The sequence below is a fragment of the Pinus tabuliformis genome, chromosome Q (genome assembly GCF_031772625.1).
Source record: "Pinus tabuliformis cultivar Carrire ecotype Pingquan chromosome Q, CPIR1, whole genome shotgun sequence".
In the NCBI taxonomy this organism is placed as follows: Eukaryota; Viridiplantae; Streptophyta; class Pinopsida; order Pinales; family Pinaceae; genus Pinus; species Pinus tabuliformis.
The window spans coordinates 667,617,205-667,633,836 of NC_142296.1; the positions used below are offsets into that span (position 1 = coordinate 667,617,205).

General features: G+C 38.5%; 1 protein-coding gene across 4 annotated transcripts in view; it reads right to left on the bottom strand.

Annotated features, from left to right (window-relative positions):
- LOC149221316 (uncharacterized) overlaps positions 1–16,632 on the bottom strand; it is a 289,929-nt gene that overhangs the window by 189,353 nt on the left and 83,944 nt on the right. For all 4 annotated transcript variants that reach the window (XM_089385073.1, XM_089385075.1, XM_089385072.1 and 1 more), the window contains exons 5-6: positions 8,367–8,544; positions 7,854–8,120 (exon numbers count right to left, since the gene is read on the bottom strand). In XM_089385073.1, the coding sequence (XP_089241199.1) occupies positions 7,854–8,120; positions 8,367–8,544 (445 nt within the window). The remainder of the gene's footprint in view (positions 1–7,853; positions 8,121–8,366; positions 8,545–16,632) is intronic.

Here is a 16,632-nt window from a genome sequence, read left to right on the forward strand (position 1 = left end):
AAAAATATTTACTAGGTTAAATCGTTTTTGGGTATAAAATATTGTTGGGAATATTAAATCATATCTGGTATTGGGGAAATTAACATGGTATCAAAGCAATAAACTATGGAGTGGAAGATCAATTTGTCACAAGGTTACAGAAAAATACTTTCTAGCAGTAATATTTTTCTAGGTTGAGCATTTGATTTGGAGGTCGATAGGGTGGCTACAACTGGATTGAGATTTGGAAGATTGTAGATCAGAAACTCATCCCTCCTACCGATGCTACACAATTGGCCGCCCATAACCAAAAGCATATGAAAGCCACAAGGAACATTCTGGATATGTTGAAGCATCATGTCATCCCTCATTTATCAATAAGGAAAACTACCAAGGAGATGTGGGAGGCTCTAATGAAACCATACTAGAGCAATAACCAAAACAAAAAGATGGTGTTGAAGGAGAAACTCAGTGGCACCAAAATTACCAGATCATCTTATCTCACAAGTTTGTGATAAGTTGGCTACAATTGGGGAGGTCGTGTCAAATCAAGAATTCATGAGGATGACCCTGAATGGCTTCACTAAGCCATGGGTTCCCTTCTTCAAAGGCATTGTGGCATGAGAGGAACTTTGGAACTAGGCGAGATTGTGGGATGGCTTCATCCAAGAAGAGATTCAAGTGGAATCTATGCATGAAAGCCAACAAAAGGGTCATGATGAGAACCTTTCCCTTGCTAGTCAGGCAAGGAAGGGTAAGGGGAAGATCAAGAAGAATACCAGTGAGGCGGTTACCTCTGAAAACAAAAAGAAGAAAGGCATGAGCAAGGTGAAATGCTTTGTTTGTCATAAATTTGTCCATTATGCAGGCTAGTGTCCAAACAAAAAGTAGGGAAATAATAAGGCCTAGGTTGCAACATCAGTAAGCAGACAAGTGAGTTTGCCACCAAGTTCAAGGAGTTCTCAACGGTGTTTTGTATTTCTGGCACCATAGCCAAGGATGCATGGTTCGTGGATAGTGGTGCTTCTCATCATATGATGAGATCATGAATTGTTTACTAGTATTAAAGAGGGTGACTCAAAGCTACATGTGGAGCTTGGGAACTGTTACCCACGACCAATGGATGACCCCTATAAGAGAAATTTTCTCCTAAGATTTGTCTTCATCCAGCAGCCAACAGCCCCTTGCTAGCCACCTGATAGATTTGATGTGTTGTTATTCTCTGCCACCTCTCATTTGTCATGATCATATGTTTGAAGGTGGGCCATCCAATCCCAAAGGTATGATTTTTCAATGTTATTGGGTGTTTATGCTTGTTTTTCTTGGGCACACTCGGGCATGGATAATTGGGTGACTTGTTAGAAGGAAGGGCTTTGACTGTATTCTTGTTCCCTTACCTCAACTGGGGAGGTTAATCTTGTATCCTAGTCCCGTGGGATCTCCTTTATTGACTACCAGCTTTAGGAAAGGCACTACATACGAAACCTTGACTTTAGTTGCGTGGTCCCGCTTCCCAATACCATATATCTCACTCCCCTCCACTCATTATAAGCCCTTTTTCACATTTTCCCATTTGGGTCCACATTTGTCCATTGGGTCCACAAGGTGTTAGCCTCCCCTTCCCCTTGTCCACACCTTACGTCAGGCCTGGAACAATGCCTTGAAGGTTGATGCAGCTAAAGAAAGGGATAAAGCAAAATATGGCCACATACAATAGGAAATGTACCACAAAACGCAAAAGATGGTCAGAACAATAAAATTTAGCACATGGGAAAAGCAAAATATGGCCACATACAACAGGAAATGTACCACAAAATGCAAAAGATGGTCAAAACAATAAAATTTAGCACACGGGAAAAAGCCCAACATGAGCTCTACCCCTTATCATTATGGCCACCAACCGGTTTCTAGGGCCCCTATCAGTGCCCCTTTCTTCATTAAGGAACCCATGATTGTCCCAACCCCTGGTGGGCGATGAACTGCCCCACCTTAAGGGGGTAATCACTGCTATATCTTACACATCATGCACTCATCCCCTTGAGCCCCAAGCAGTAAAATAATTTTTAAAAAATCAATAAAAGACAAAAGGAAAATGAAGAAGGGTGGAAAAACAAAGGCAAGGGTGACTCATGTATCACGATTGTTCCCTCCTACATTTGTATACCCAAGGTGTGGGCTTTCCTCATCATATCTACCCTTGTACCATGGCATGTGGCTTGGAGCCTTCCCCTTGTCCCCTCTTTGTTCCATCACCATTTCACATGACACCTACCATTTGAAGGGTGTACCTTGGACCTATCATTCTCTTCAAGGTTGAAGCCACCTAATAGGGTCTTTCATTAACCTCTTCTACCCAAGAAGGTAACACTAATACATGTTCAAAGCTCCAAATTTGGAAGGGAAACCCACTATGAAGTGTCCACTTCTGCCCTTGATTAGCAAGCTTATTTACTCAATTACACTAATGGATCATCGCAATGGAAGGTGAGGAGACGCATTCAATCTTATACAGGATTGCAAGTGGGTTTTCATCTTGGACTTGGCCTCCCTATACGGGATCGAAGCCCTCCAGAGGATCACAATAGCATTTGTAGGGTGAGCGTTGAAAGCCATGGGCCTCCATCCATACAGAGCATTGATTGCCACACCATGGGCTTCTCCAGCACCACCATTTGCTTGCTCATGCCCCAGTTATTCAAAGATAATGATGCACTTGGACCACGTTGCCCAACCAACTACACATTGCACCCAACACTTGGTAGTTGTTCCAAGGCCCAAAGGAGGTTATGTCTTTCCTAGGGAGACATGGGAGGAAATGTGTCATCTTCTAGCCCTCATTGATGCAGCATCGACTTGGTCTTGAGCCACTTGGAGACCCACGAGGCCCATTTGGAACCCACAAAGCCCAAATAGGGGTTTGGAGATGTTTTGCAGCATATGGAGGGCATGACCCTCTCATCATCATTTTTTAGGCCCTCTCTCACACTTTTAGCACATAAGTCCTCAATGTTGCCCCTCTAAGCCCCCACGCATGCATGATGTCAGCCTTGTGTGAGCCTAAGAGGGAAATTCAATTTGAATTTTTGAGCTATCATGTTTGGCTTGTAACCATGGGTGGGTTACCTAGCACTTTAGGCACACAAAGGGGCTTTGTCATTTAGAATTTGAACTCTTATGACTTGTATAAATAGGTGATATCTATTCTCACCTCAAACCATCATCACTTGGATTTTCGGTCTCCTTGAGAGAATTCAGACCTACAGTTGTGGATGGTTTTTGGATGTTCTGGATAAATTTTGATGTTTGGATAATTTCGCTATCTTTATTGGAGCTTCCTCTTGGCCTTGTTGTGAATGGATATGTTCGTCATTATCTTGTAAGTGCTCTTTATTGATAAAATGTCAATTTTTGTTGACGTCTAATGCAGGGAATATTTAATGTGCCCTAATTAATGATATATTGTCTAAAGATTATAACTATTGGGAAATTTTGCATGTTTTATTCATAGATAATGAATGAATGAATGTTCCTAGGGGATTTATTGCATTTGCATCCATGAAACTGCATTAACAAGTGTCATTGAATTATAAATATCTCGAAGTGTTGTCTTGTTGCTTCCATTAGGGCTAGTTAAGTTGCTTCTAGGCCTCTGTTGAAGAGCAAGTTGCCTAAATCGAAATATTCCTTGACTCCATAACCTCCCAATGGTTAGGCACTGATCCTAAATCCTTGGTGATCACCTTTAATTCAAAAAAGCATTCCTCTTTCACGTCCATTCATCGTCCCCTTAAGGATAAGGAGGCCTCTCTAGGGCTTGGTGCGAAATTCATTGGAGGAGGAAGTTTTGAATTTTGTCTGAATAGAACTCTTCCTTAGTGTCTCCTCTAGTGATCCTCAAGTTTTCGTGGATTTCCCACAATGGATCCTGATCTCAAGTCCAATTTTGAAAAGTATTGGACTCCATGAAGTCCATCTAGCATTTCATCTATAAAGGGGATTGAATACTTATTCTTAATCATTACCTTGTTCAGTCCTCGATAATCCACACACAGTCTAAAGGAGCCATCCTTCTTCCAGACAAGAACCACTGGAGCAGCATATGGGCTTCTACTCTTTGTGATGATTCCACACTTTAAAATATCTTGGACTAATCTTTTGATTTCAGTTTTTTGGTGGTGTGGATACCTATACAGCTTGATGTTGACAGGGTTTGATCCTGATTTGACTTCGATTATGTGCTCAATTTCTCTTTCAGGCAGCATCTTCATATGAAGATCTTGGAACACTTTTTTGTGTTTTTGGATTAGTTTTTGAACTTCAAGTGGTAGTTCTTGAACTGCAAGTGCTTCTTTGCTAACCAATCTTGAAACCAACATCTCCATCTGATGACATTGAACTACATATGCTGGTGCTCCCTTCCGAATCATTTTCATCATCTGGGATGATGATACAATTTGATTCTTAGGGGGTTAAAACCCAAATAACTTGTATTTCTGCCCTTCCCATTTAAATTTTATAGATTGCTTTTGATGGTTGGAAGAGTAAATGCCCATGGTTTATAGCCATTGTATACCTAGGACCACATCCACTCCTCCTAATGGTACAATGTAGAACGGAGACTCTAGATTATAGTCTTGAATCTGTAATTTGACCTTATGGCATTTCCCTATCTTTTTAATTTTCTTACCATCAGCTACCATAACTTTCATGTTGGGCATAGGAAACGTGAAAATGTTGAGCCTTTTCGCCATAGTTGAGTCCAAAAAGTTATGGGTGCTACCTGTATCGATTAGAACCATTATGTTGCTTTTTTTATATGACCTTTTAGCTTTAATGTTTGGGGTTGCAATATACCTGTCATGGCCAATAATGACACTTGCATAATATTCTAGTTATCTGATTCTGGAGAAAATTGTGAATAATCTTCGATCTCTTTTGCGTCTGATTCTTCATTGTCTGAATCATTAGTTGCTTCACATTTATGCAAGTTCTTGGTTTCTTTTCCCTTAGCACATTCATGTTTAGGGTCCCATTTTTCCCCACAACGTTCACACTTGCCTTCTTTCATTCTTTCATTTCCAAGTTAGTTTCTTCTCCTTCACGAAGATGTGGTGGAACATATTTTGTATTATCCATGTTTGCAGTTTGGGGAAATTTTTGTCTCGAATATTGTCTTTCAATTTTTGGAAACTGCATCTTTTCGTGTTTCTTTTCAGCAGCTTTTGCCTTTTTCCTTGATACTTCAATAGAAGTGATGTCACGAAGCTCAAGCTCAACCTTGAGATGGGATTTAGGTCCCATGATGTATGACTAAATGAGATGATTTTCTGATAATCCAAGTACTCATATAGCTAGAGTTTCCCATTCTCGAGTGTATTTACTATTCGTCCACATCTTCTTTTTGTTGTAGTTTGGTGAGTGCTAACAATAACTCTTCTTCCTTGACACCTTGGAACCTCTTGAAGAATGCATTTTTGAATTTCTTCCAATTGATAGCAAGTGTCATCTTTTTCCACCACATATACCAATTATATGCTTCGCCTTCCATTTGCATGGATGCATGCCTGATCTTTTCATCATCATTGTCAATACCGTAAATCTCGAAATATTCTTCTGCTTTATTGAACCATGCAACACTGCACTTCTCGTTACCATCAAATTTGGAGAGCTCAAGTTTTTCTCTTCGTTGATATGTAGCAACTACTGGAGTGAAGAAGGGGTATTGATTTGTGAGCTGCATATTTGAGTATTGATTCCAGAGCTGCATATTTTGAAAATTCGTGTTACTATTTTGTTGATGGGGTATGGACGATGCTTTTGGAGACTCAGGTTTCTCATGTGAGTCTGACGAGTTTGATGTATCCGAAGAATTGAGATGTTGAGTAGCTTCATTATTCTGGGGTATTTGATCGGGTGTAATCTTCAACTTGTCACAAATACAAGTCAACATCACCATTGCTTGATTATGATTTAGATCCACCTTATTTGAAAGGATTGCATGATCCTTTTTAAATTCGTTATGGTTCTGCTCGAGCTGACTTTCTATTCTCTTTGTTGTATCCTGGAGCTCCTCGATTTTTTCGCCATGTCCGGTCACCTTAGTCTCAAGATCTATCAATCTTTTATTAAAATCAGCCATCGACATTGATGAAGACATTGATCGGGTATGTGGTGGTGTATATTTATCCATCTTAACCTTCTTTCTTAACTTGACCCTAATTTTTTTTTTACTATGTACTAATTTTTTTTCTTTATACAAATATAATTTTATCTTTTTTTTAATAAACAATTATAAACTATACAATGTAATTTTATAATTATAAATTAATCTATATATATTTTATATAACCCATTATATAAAGTGCCAGTTATATATATATATATATATATATATTTGTTAAAGTTACGATGGAAGGGTATGAATGGTGGTTTGGAGATTCGGATGTCGCGACAAGGGTTCATAATGGTCAAGCGGCGTTGACAGGCAACAGGTCAACAGATTAGTTCTTATACGCAGATCAGTGGATGGTTGTCGGGGCATGTTGTGGAAATGAACGAGATGCAGTAGATGAATAGCAATGGGGTCAATGGTGGGGTGAGTACAACACTAAGGATGTTGGGCAAGAGGGAAAAGCGAAGACGATAATGGTTGCAAGGTGCAGACAGGGGAAGAAAGGAGCCGTGGTTGATTGAATGTGAAGTGTGGACGTGGGTGTGCACGGCGTGAGACAGGGAAAATAGAGGCAGCAGAAAAATGGAAGCACGGCGATGATGATTGACCACGGAGAGCAAACGGAAAATGAGGAACAGCAGCGGGAAGCGATTATTGGCCGAGAACAACCGCTTTGATACCAGATGGAGTATACAGACTCAGTAAATAACAGTAATACATATATATTTTCTTAATAAATTGAAGGATGATTACAATGAATGAGGGCTCAAGCTTAAATATAGCCCAAAAACCATTACCAAAGATCATGCCCCTTAGTCTAAAAAATGGAGTTAATCAAGTTAGTAGAGTAATTTTAGACATAACACATACAGTAAGTGGTTGTTCTACCTAATTGACCTAACTATTATCACTTGATTCTGAAGGCATTTTATTTAATCTAAAGTTGCTATCTTAACATATATCTGACCACTGCACACCATTGTTACTTTATTAGACTTTGACTACTAGTATTGGAGACTTAATCTTCCAACACTAGTTTGAGGAGCAGTAATTACTCTTCTGTGGATGTCCTTTGCTTTGTTTATCAATTCATATGCCAAAACTCTAGGATGGGCAACCCATCAATGATTAACTTATCTAGAATAGAAGACATCCACACACCCATGGTCAAAGTGAACTAATGCCTACAAGGCTTTTAGCTGATTTTTATATTTCAGGAAAAGCTCCATAAAATGCTTTCAATGCTTTGGATCCATTCATTAACATCATCACCAATATGAAACAGTTTTAAAACTGGTGCTGTTTCCAACAAATGAAGGGTAAATATCTGACATTTTCAAAAATTTGTAAACATATCAGAGTTGCACTTATTGCCTCCTCAACAAATTAGATGTAAATTTGAAGCTCACCATAATGAAACTTTCCAATATAATGAAAGCTTTATTTTCCTTATCACAGGCACATTCAAAAAAACTACTATCAAATCTTATAATCATTTCCAACCATCTGAAACAGAAAGAAGGCTCACAAATATATTTTTGTAACATAACACACATTACCAGAAACTACGGGCTTGCTGATGATAGGGGAGATAATAGTTTCACCTTTACAAACAGTTGGATAAACCTCAATTAAAGATTCAGATCTCTTCAATTAATGAAATTTTAAAAGGGATCAGTGGATGTCGAAGTATAAATCATACCATTAAAGAATCAGTCAATGAAGTTTGTATTGTTTGACTGGATTTGTTATCAGGTTCACCTGCAAGGGAAGTACTTCCTTTGGTGTCATTTGAAAAAGAAGGCACATCTTTGGTACAAGGCATAGCAATGCCAAATGTTTCTTCATTGCGGTTGTCTATGCACTTATCCTCATTATCTTCACTAATGTCTTCACTCCGAAGAACTGACGAATACCTGCTTTCCTCATCAAATGATTCTTCCTCATTTCCAAAGTGAAGGCCTCTTTCCTTTGGCACAAACAGAAAAAGGTTAAAAGCAGCAGCATGACTGAAGGGAGAATTTGGAAAATAAATGATCCTGACGAAAAGACAAGCCAAATAAATAGAGAAACAGTAAGACTGCAATGCAAGTTTGCAAGGACATGAGCTACAGAGAAGGGGAAAGGAGTAAATAGGAACAATAGGGTCAGAGCATATGTTATGCAAAAAATGCAAAAGCTTTGTCATTAATTACCAGTGAAGAGAAAAGTTTACCTCTGCTAAATGGAAATTCCCAGTAGCTGCATCCTCCATTTCTCTTGCAATTATTGAGGCTCTTCGTTCTAGGTCTTTCATCTGTGGTCCCCTCTCAAGTTTTGTAGTGTACAGCTCCTCATCAAATGTGCTTTCAACACCAAATAGGGACTTGTTTGTTTCGAATTGGTCCCAACGCCTGCATTGGAAATGAAGCATGAGATTACACATGAAACAAAATCTTTAACATCAAACCCCTTCAATATACTGTGAGGGAGTAAAAAATGATTTTAATTGCTCGTTGGCATTAGTGATATATGAATTGAATATAAACGAGATGATTTTTACCATGACGGGGAACCCAGCTTATATATAACCCAAGTTACCTTTTTGCAAAAAGTCATGACCTCTTATAAATAATATTTATTATATTTAATTCTATTTTGTAGTTTTATTATTAATTTTATACGTAAAATACTGCACCCATACCATATTCCTATTATCATTTTGATGATGAAGACCAAGGCTGAAGATGCCTTATGCACTCCCCCATGCATTTCTAACCATAACCTACTAAGCAAATCTCACTAACATCAATTATCATCTCTGGACATAAGCCTGAAACAGGATTGTTGCTATTTTGCTGACTTGCACATAGCAACACTTGGATGCTACAAAAATGTCAGAGACAGAATCCATCGAGACACAGGCTGATTATCCTAGTGAAGTTCACAGTGCAAGCTTAAGTCCAAGAAGACTCAGAAAAATTTAGGCAATGCAATGATATCTGGAGGCAAAAATGTTTGTTGAGCTAGAGGAACACCCTATTGTTTCAAGAGCACAGATAGAAAGGAAGACCACTACAAAGAGCAATGTTTCCCATTGACGAGGATAATTCTACACCCATTCAAACCTAAGTCGTTTAATTTACTGTCAAGCCTATGGTGCCCAATTAAAACATGAACTGCCATATGATACAGCTATAGACATTAAATATTAAGGACTGACCATACATAAATCCTGACCAAGTATTCAACAGAAAGATTAAAGAAAGTGATCAGCCTAATGATGACAACAAAAGGAATTGGAATCTGAAGGTTCAAAAAAGATGAAAAAGTAATTAAAGCCAAAGAAACAAAACCGTAAAAATTTAGTACAAATTAGAAAACCATTAAACTTGAAAGGTTATATGATGACCAATTTTTTCCCATCATTATTTGTTATATTAAATTTCATAATTTTCGTATTTGGATATATATCTGGACTCTCTACCTGCCAGTTATGTGACAAAAGCAATTGTAACTGCCAAATACTCCTCTTCAAGAGGCTTGGTTACAAATCGAATTTTAATAACATGAAATGGACATATGCCTATTTAAGGTCACCACTTTCAGGAAATTTACAAGTTGACTTCCATGTTTAATGTAATATTTCTGTTATTTTGAGCAAGTATTACCTACTTTATTTGCAGTTTGAAGACACTTATCTTTTCAACTTGCCCCTTGGCACATATCCCTTTTGGTATCATATCATTGATTCTAGACCTCTACCTGTTACTCTAATCGATAACACTCTTCATAGTAGCCCTGTAACTCTACACCCTAGGATCTGTATAATCTGCTAGCTTTGTGTGCTAAGTATTTAGTTGCAATATCAGTTGAACAAAGTGGATTTTCAGTTTTAAAATTAGCACCTTCAACTACCTAGGCACCCATTTTTTGTGAACAATATGAGACATTACCCCCCGAGGGGGTAGTCCATGTAATAATTTCTTCCCCTTGTTATGACTATAGTTCTACAACGGCCATCTTTCTGGCCCTTTTGAGATCAAGAAGGATTGCAATTCAGTCATCTTTTTATACTACTAATCTGGTCTAATGATGCAAAAAATTTAATCCCATAATAAATGGGAAGTGGGACTCAAATCAGCAACATCTGTAACAAGAAACATGTTAGCTTGAAACTAATGTGGTTTTGCTAATGAGATGCACACACCTCAGTCAGCAACAACATAGCTGGGTTGCAAACAATATGCATACACCTAACAACCTCATCTCATACTTGAGACATGGATTTGACATTTTATCTGATTGATAGCCACTATTTTAGAATTTTCCTGCAAAAGAAACCTATTAAATACAGGACCTTTTACTTTGTATGGCCTGCCACACTTATCATCTGAATATTAGCTCTCTGCATTATTAAGCTATGATAGAATAATGCTTTGCTTGGATACATTTTTCACGTTCACAAGCACCTATGCTACTTCGAAGTTACAACAGTTGCATTGAAAGGGGTTCCTGAAGGCTGAAGCATCTCTTGTGACCTCACACAAAAGAGAGATTTTCCAAGAAAAAGGTCTGCATTGCAGATAAGATTAACTGCAATCTCAGCTGAAGGAAAGCGATCTAGAGTGGTTGAACAACGCACCTTTAACTTCCTGCAGACCTAACTTCCGAGAAGATAAGGCTTATGTAACGAACAAAGTTTGTATACTCAGAGGAATGCATTGATACCAATGTAGCAAACAAAGTTCGTATGCTCAGAGGAATGCTTTGATACCAATGTAACGAACAAGGTTCTATACGTAACAGGGATACTCAGAGGATCTGGTATATGTAAATGTCCATGATAGGATAGTAATATATTAATATAGAAATGTGTACAGAAGATGATTACAATTAAGGGTGAGGATTTGCTTGTATATAGGCAGGTACCTTTTCACAAAAACTCATGTCTTTAGAGACATGCCTAATTAATTATTTTATTATTATTTATATTATTTTATTCATAGCATTGCCTTCCTCTTCAAAAAGCTTTGTCCTCGAAGCTTTATTGTTAACAAGGCATATCATCTATTTTTTTGTCTTTGTAATCTACTCACATCTTTTGGACTTCTTCGATCTGTCATCTTTGTTGATACAAGATGATAAGATCCTCTAAGTGATAAACAATATAGTCGAACTGAGAAGGGATCTGACCATTCTAAATCAATCTTCTGTGGAATCTTTCGATTATTGGAAACTTGTGATGAATTGTTATTACTAGACTGAATTGTGCACACTTCAGTATTTTCGGAACATAAGTTTGTTGTTTATGTTCTGAGTGATATAGACTCGTAGATTGATTGAGATGTATATTCTTGTGATTCGGATGTAGATAAGGAATTCTTCTTGTTTGACCTTCCTTTAACATGTGTGTGGTAATTTCCTTATTTACTTTAGGTACTGATGTAGTTGAGTTGGTTATAGAATCTTCACTTGAAATCTCTGACGTTTGAACTACAACTTCTCAGTACATCTTCACTTCAATTGGTTTATCCTCTTCTTAAATTGTGATATTGATTGGATCGGTATTTGTTCCCTCATCTTCAACTTGGACTGTTACAACTGAAAACTTCGATAGTTCTTCTTGAGTAAGTTCTTCTAATTTGTTGTTTAATGAGTTCTTATCATTTTTAAGCTTCTTAATTTGAGTGAGTAGACTCTGCCATAAGAGTTCCTCATTTTCTAAGTCGACTTTACTTTGGCATTCAAACTTCTCACCTTTTAAACACTTAATTTGTTCTAATAATTTTTTATAAGGGTTCTTTAAGCGTAAATTTTCCTTTTCTTTCTATGATAAACTTTCGTTGAGCTTCTTGTCGAAACTTTCATTTTCTTGTTTTAACTTGTGCTTCTTAGTTTTACACTTTTTGACTTGTGCAAGTAGTTTATGGATATGATCTTTTAAATGAGATTTCTCCTCGTTTTTATTGGATATGACCTCCTTAAGCTCTTTTTACTTCTCTGATATTGTATTTTGATTATTTTCAGGCATCAATTTTGAAACATCTTTAAAGTCTTCTGATGAGGGTATTATCAATTATAACTTCATTGTCATGTCTCGAAATGTGATTATCTTTCCCTTATCAAAAAACATCAAAAAAAGTTTATCCACGTTTAACATGAACATACCCAATTCTTTAAACCAAGGTTGACCAAGAATTATGTCAACCTCTCTGCCATACATAGTTACAACACGAAATTGAGATGCGTACTCATAATGATCTATTGTCACTTGTAAATCATTAATTTCATATTTTTCCAAAAATATATGTTGTTTCGCTTGCATTGGCATCTGAAATTAATAGTCGATTCACCAGACTAATATTTATGTAATTTTCATCGTTGCCTGTACTAACAGTGATATTAACCTTTTTTCCCTTAGATAGTCCCTCTTAATGTAATTAACCCATGATGTGTGATTAAAATACCTTTATAGGAAAATCATCCTTGCTTTACTTTTGAATTAGAATTCATTTTACTTCCATACATAATTTTGTTAACAATACTTTGTTTATGAGATTTATATATTCTTTGTAGGAGTGACTACTTCAAAATATAATAAGTCTCCTCCTCTCCCTTTTTCCTTTTTTGTCTCTTTTTTTCTTATATATGTATATATAGTAATGTCCCAAATGTAGAAAATTTGGAACAGGCACTTCACATAAAACTAATCATGCATTTAACAGAAGATTGCCATGTAAAATTAAGCAAAGAAAGCACTGCAATCTCATAAAACCATGAACAGAAAAGTACTCAACTTTATTATATTAGATAAACTAGGGTTTTACATGCGCATAGAACCCGTGTAGCTGAGATAAAATGCTAGCCTCAGATAGATCTACAATAATGCCACAAATCGACCTCCAAAACAGAACTAAAAAACAATACATGGCAACTTGTGAACCCTGGATGGATTCACCAAGGGAAGAGATGGGCCCACTCTCACTGATTCACCCAAGGGTTTCCATCTTGGGGCTACTGTTGGAGTAGAGAACCGGGTTCTCAACCTCACACACAATAAACAATATTAAAACCAAGATGTCCCCCAATGGCCTGCTCCTCCTCTTTTATAAATACGATGGACCCCTCTAGAATCTTCTATTTTATTATTATTTTAATCATGGAGCACTTTTCCCTCTTCTATTTTAATTAAAATATTCTTTTTAATGTGGGAAAATGGTAAATTGGCCACCATATCTCCTCAGGTAACTAAAACCCCCATCCAAAAGTCCCATCATGTAGAACTTCTTGTTCCGGTTCCAACGAGCTATTACACTGAGGTGTTCCATAAATACCTCAAGCATAATTAATTAAGTTATGCCCAATAATAATGTTGAATTTTGAAAGTTGTCGGAATGTAACGGAACAAAAGGCAAACTATGTTGATGATGGAATATGCCAAGCGAATGCCATCAAATCCCATAAAAACTCCACAAAACTCCATCGAGACCCCTGATGACATAAACCTGCTCCACTGACCTAGCCATCCCCTATCTTGGAAATCCACCTTGGCTGTACTATGAAGAAGAATAAAAATGGGGACATGACAGTCCTCCCGCCCTGATATTGCTTGCCCTCAAACAATCCAAATATGTGGCCCAACACCACTGAGACCCAATGCTCGGATCCCCATACGAACCACTGGTCCACGTCCCGTCTCCAAGCTATCAAAACATGACTAGGTCCTCCAATACCTAGATCCCATGTCCATCTCTGACTCAACCTGTTGCCAATAGATCCACTTGGATCCTAATGCCACCAAGAAGGAGTGTTAATGCTACATGGCTCCTGTTGTGTTGTAGCTCCAGCTGTGAATGTTGCCCTACCAACTGTGTACCAACTCATCACTTCTCTGCAATCCAATCCTTGGCATACCCCAAGGTCAATCTCACCATACTGATGCTGCATTGAGACACTGATGAGTGGCCAACCCACATTCTGTTGTCGACTGGAGCATGTAATATCCCCCACCTCTAAGGGCTCTTGCAGTACACTACTCCCGACTAAGAATGATACCAACTCATGATCTCCCGCCAATCTAAGCCATGGACTCCTATGTAAGGAACAAGTCTACTATGCTGATGTTAGTCCATGCTCAACTCATGCTACCCTATCTAGTTGGTCAGTAATATCCATCGAGAAAGACCTGCCTCTCTCCCTGTAATGGGTACAAGTAGCCAAACTATGCTACAAGCCCTGTCTATGTACTCTTGGAGAGGATTGCTCCCTGAATGTACTGCAGCTCTGCTAGCTGCCTATACATCTACCCACACCTCATCAATGGGTCGGCCCAAATATTGATGCACCACCATCTCCAACAGCTCCTCCCTCCTCTGATTGGGAACTCTGTGCTCCTACCATCTACTATCCTCCTGCAAAACTACCCTGTCAGCCTCCAACACCTCCTGAGGACAAGTGTCTGCAAATATTGCCACCCTGCTAGTTGTCGATACATCTGTCTGCTCCTCATTAATGGTTGACCCCAAGGGTGGTTGTTCATCCTCCTCCATTAGGGGCTCAATATGCACCTCCAATTGGCTCACCCCAAAAGGCTCATCATGCATACTATGCCCATCCTCCTCCTCAGTTGACTCAAGCTCCACCATATGTTGCTCATGTTGAATCATCATTGATGACTCATCATCCTGAATGTCTCCCATAGGGTCCACTGATTGCTCACCATACACACCCGAATATAAATTTGGCTTGTTGTCAATAGCTCCACATGACTCATGCTCCTCAAAGGCATCCTCGAATGAATCCATGGACTCATCCAAAGAGGAATCCTCACCCCAAGAGTCAGAAGGAATCTCCCCTTGCTCTACCTCTATCATCTCCTCAGTGTCACTCAAGCATGAGTGATCAGGCCCCCAAGGTCCCTTACAAATGAAGCAGAGACCCTTCCTCCTCAGCTCATTCCTGTTGCATGATCCACCAAACCTGAGCAGCTCCTCCCTAGTCAACTGTCTCCTGAATAGCCCCATGTTTTGCTCAACCAACCTTTCGGCTAGTTCATAAGCAACAGGTGAAACTAGTTGTTCTCTCCTCCAAATGGTCAACAATCTAGCCCGCAACTCCCTACAAATGGCATCACGATCTCCCATAACTGAAGACAAAATGGACAACATGTTTGCTTTGACCATGTCAGGGTGATGTTCCTTAATGCTGAAAAAGGATTAGAAAATTTGAAGAATCAGGTCATCACACTAGATCAAACATGATGTCATAAGATCGGAGCTTGGCCATATCCTCCAAAATTCGGAGCTTTTTCCCGAAGGTAAGATCCACAGTGTTATCTAAGTCCTGAAAGGTCTCCACTATCAACTTGAAAATTCTTCTCATAACATTATCATTGAAAGGAGGTATGGGTGCGATCAACCTCATAATGTTACTGAGACATGATGCAACTGGAAGTTTGACCCCTTCACAAGGTTCCTCCAAGAACTTGGGTTGTATTAAAGCTAGCATAGTTGGTTTCAAAGCCCACGTCAACTTCTTCCCCTCCCATTGGTCTATCCTCGAAAGGAGTTCGTCCAACTCATCCAATTTGAAAAGGACTTTCCATGTGACCCTCATGTATTTTAAATCTATCCCAAGGGCAAGGATTTTGTGTCCTATTTCCTGCCCCTTCTACATATCTCTTGTTTCCCCTTTCTGAAGAATGGCATTGACCCCTTCTGAGAAAGGTTTGTTGTTTGTTGTCGTTGGTTTATTAGGGGAGTTTATAAAGGTTTGATCCATGTTTTTTTTGTTCAATGATGGCAAGTACATCCAATTGTTTTTACATGACTAAGATTGATCAACTATTCATGACAGCTAATAACTGGCATTGACCAACGCACCCCACACTTCAATCCATAGATTTGTTTTCATTGTACTATGACAATTTTCTTATGTATACATTGACACCATGAGACCTATTACTCTGTCATATTCATAAATCTGACACAAGCCTTAATTCATCAACAATATATCAAACTCTACATAACTCTAACTCAAATAAAATTTCAAATGACCATGACAGTACTCTGTAACATTTAGGAAAATTACACATTACTAACATCCATACACAGGGAGCAGAGAGATGGAACCTGGTATATCGCTTCAATTAATAAGCTTGAAAATCAGACTCTGTTGGGACAGAACATTTGTATGCACGGAAATATACATGAACACCAGTATCATGGTGGCGCACATTCTAGAGGTGACTCCACACATAGGATTCCAGACCAGTACTAGTATCTCCTCGTACACAGGTAAGGATGTAAAAAAGAATGAGTTTAGCCACGCAGAACCAAGAATTTGTGCCCTTTAGCTTAAGAACTCAGTCCTCAATGCACAGGTGACAAGGTAAATCTCGACCTCTCAGTGAATCACTGCTGGAGAGACAAATTTCGGTCTAGTATTTTGTGAGTCTGTTGCAATGAATTTCACCAAAAAACTGCACACAGCCACACCCT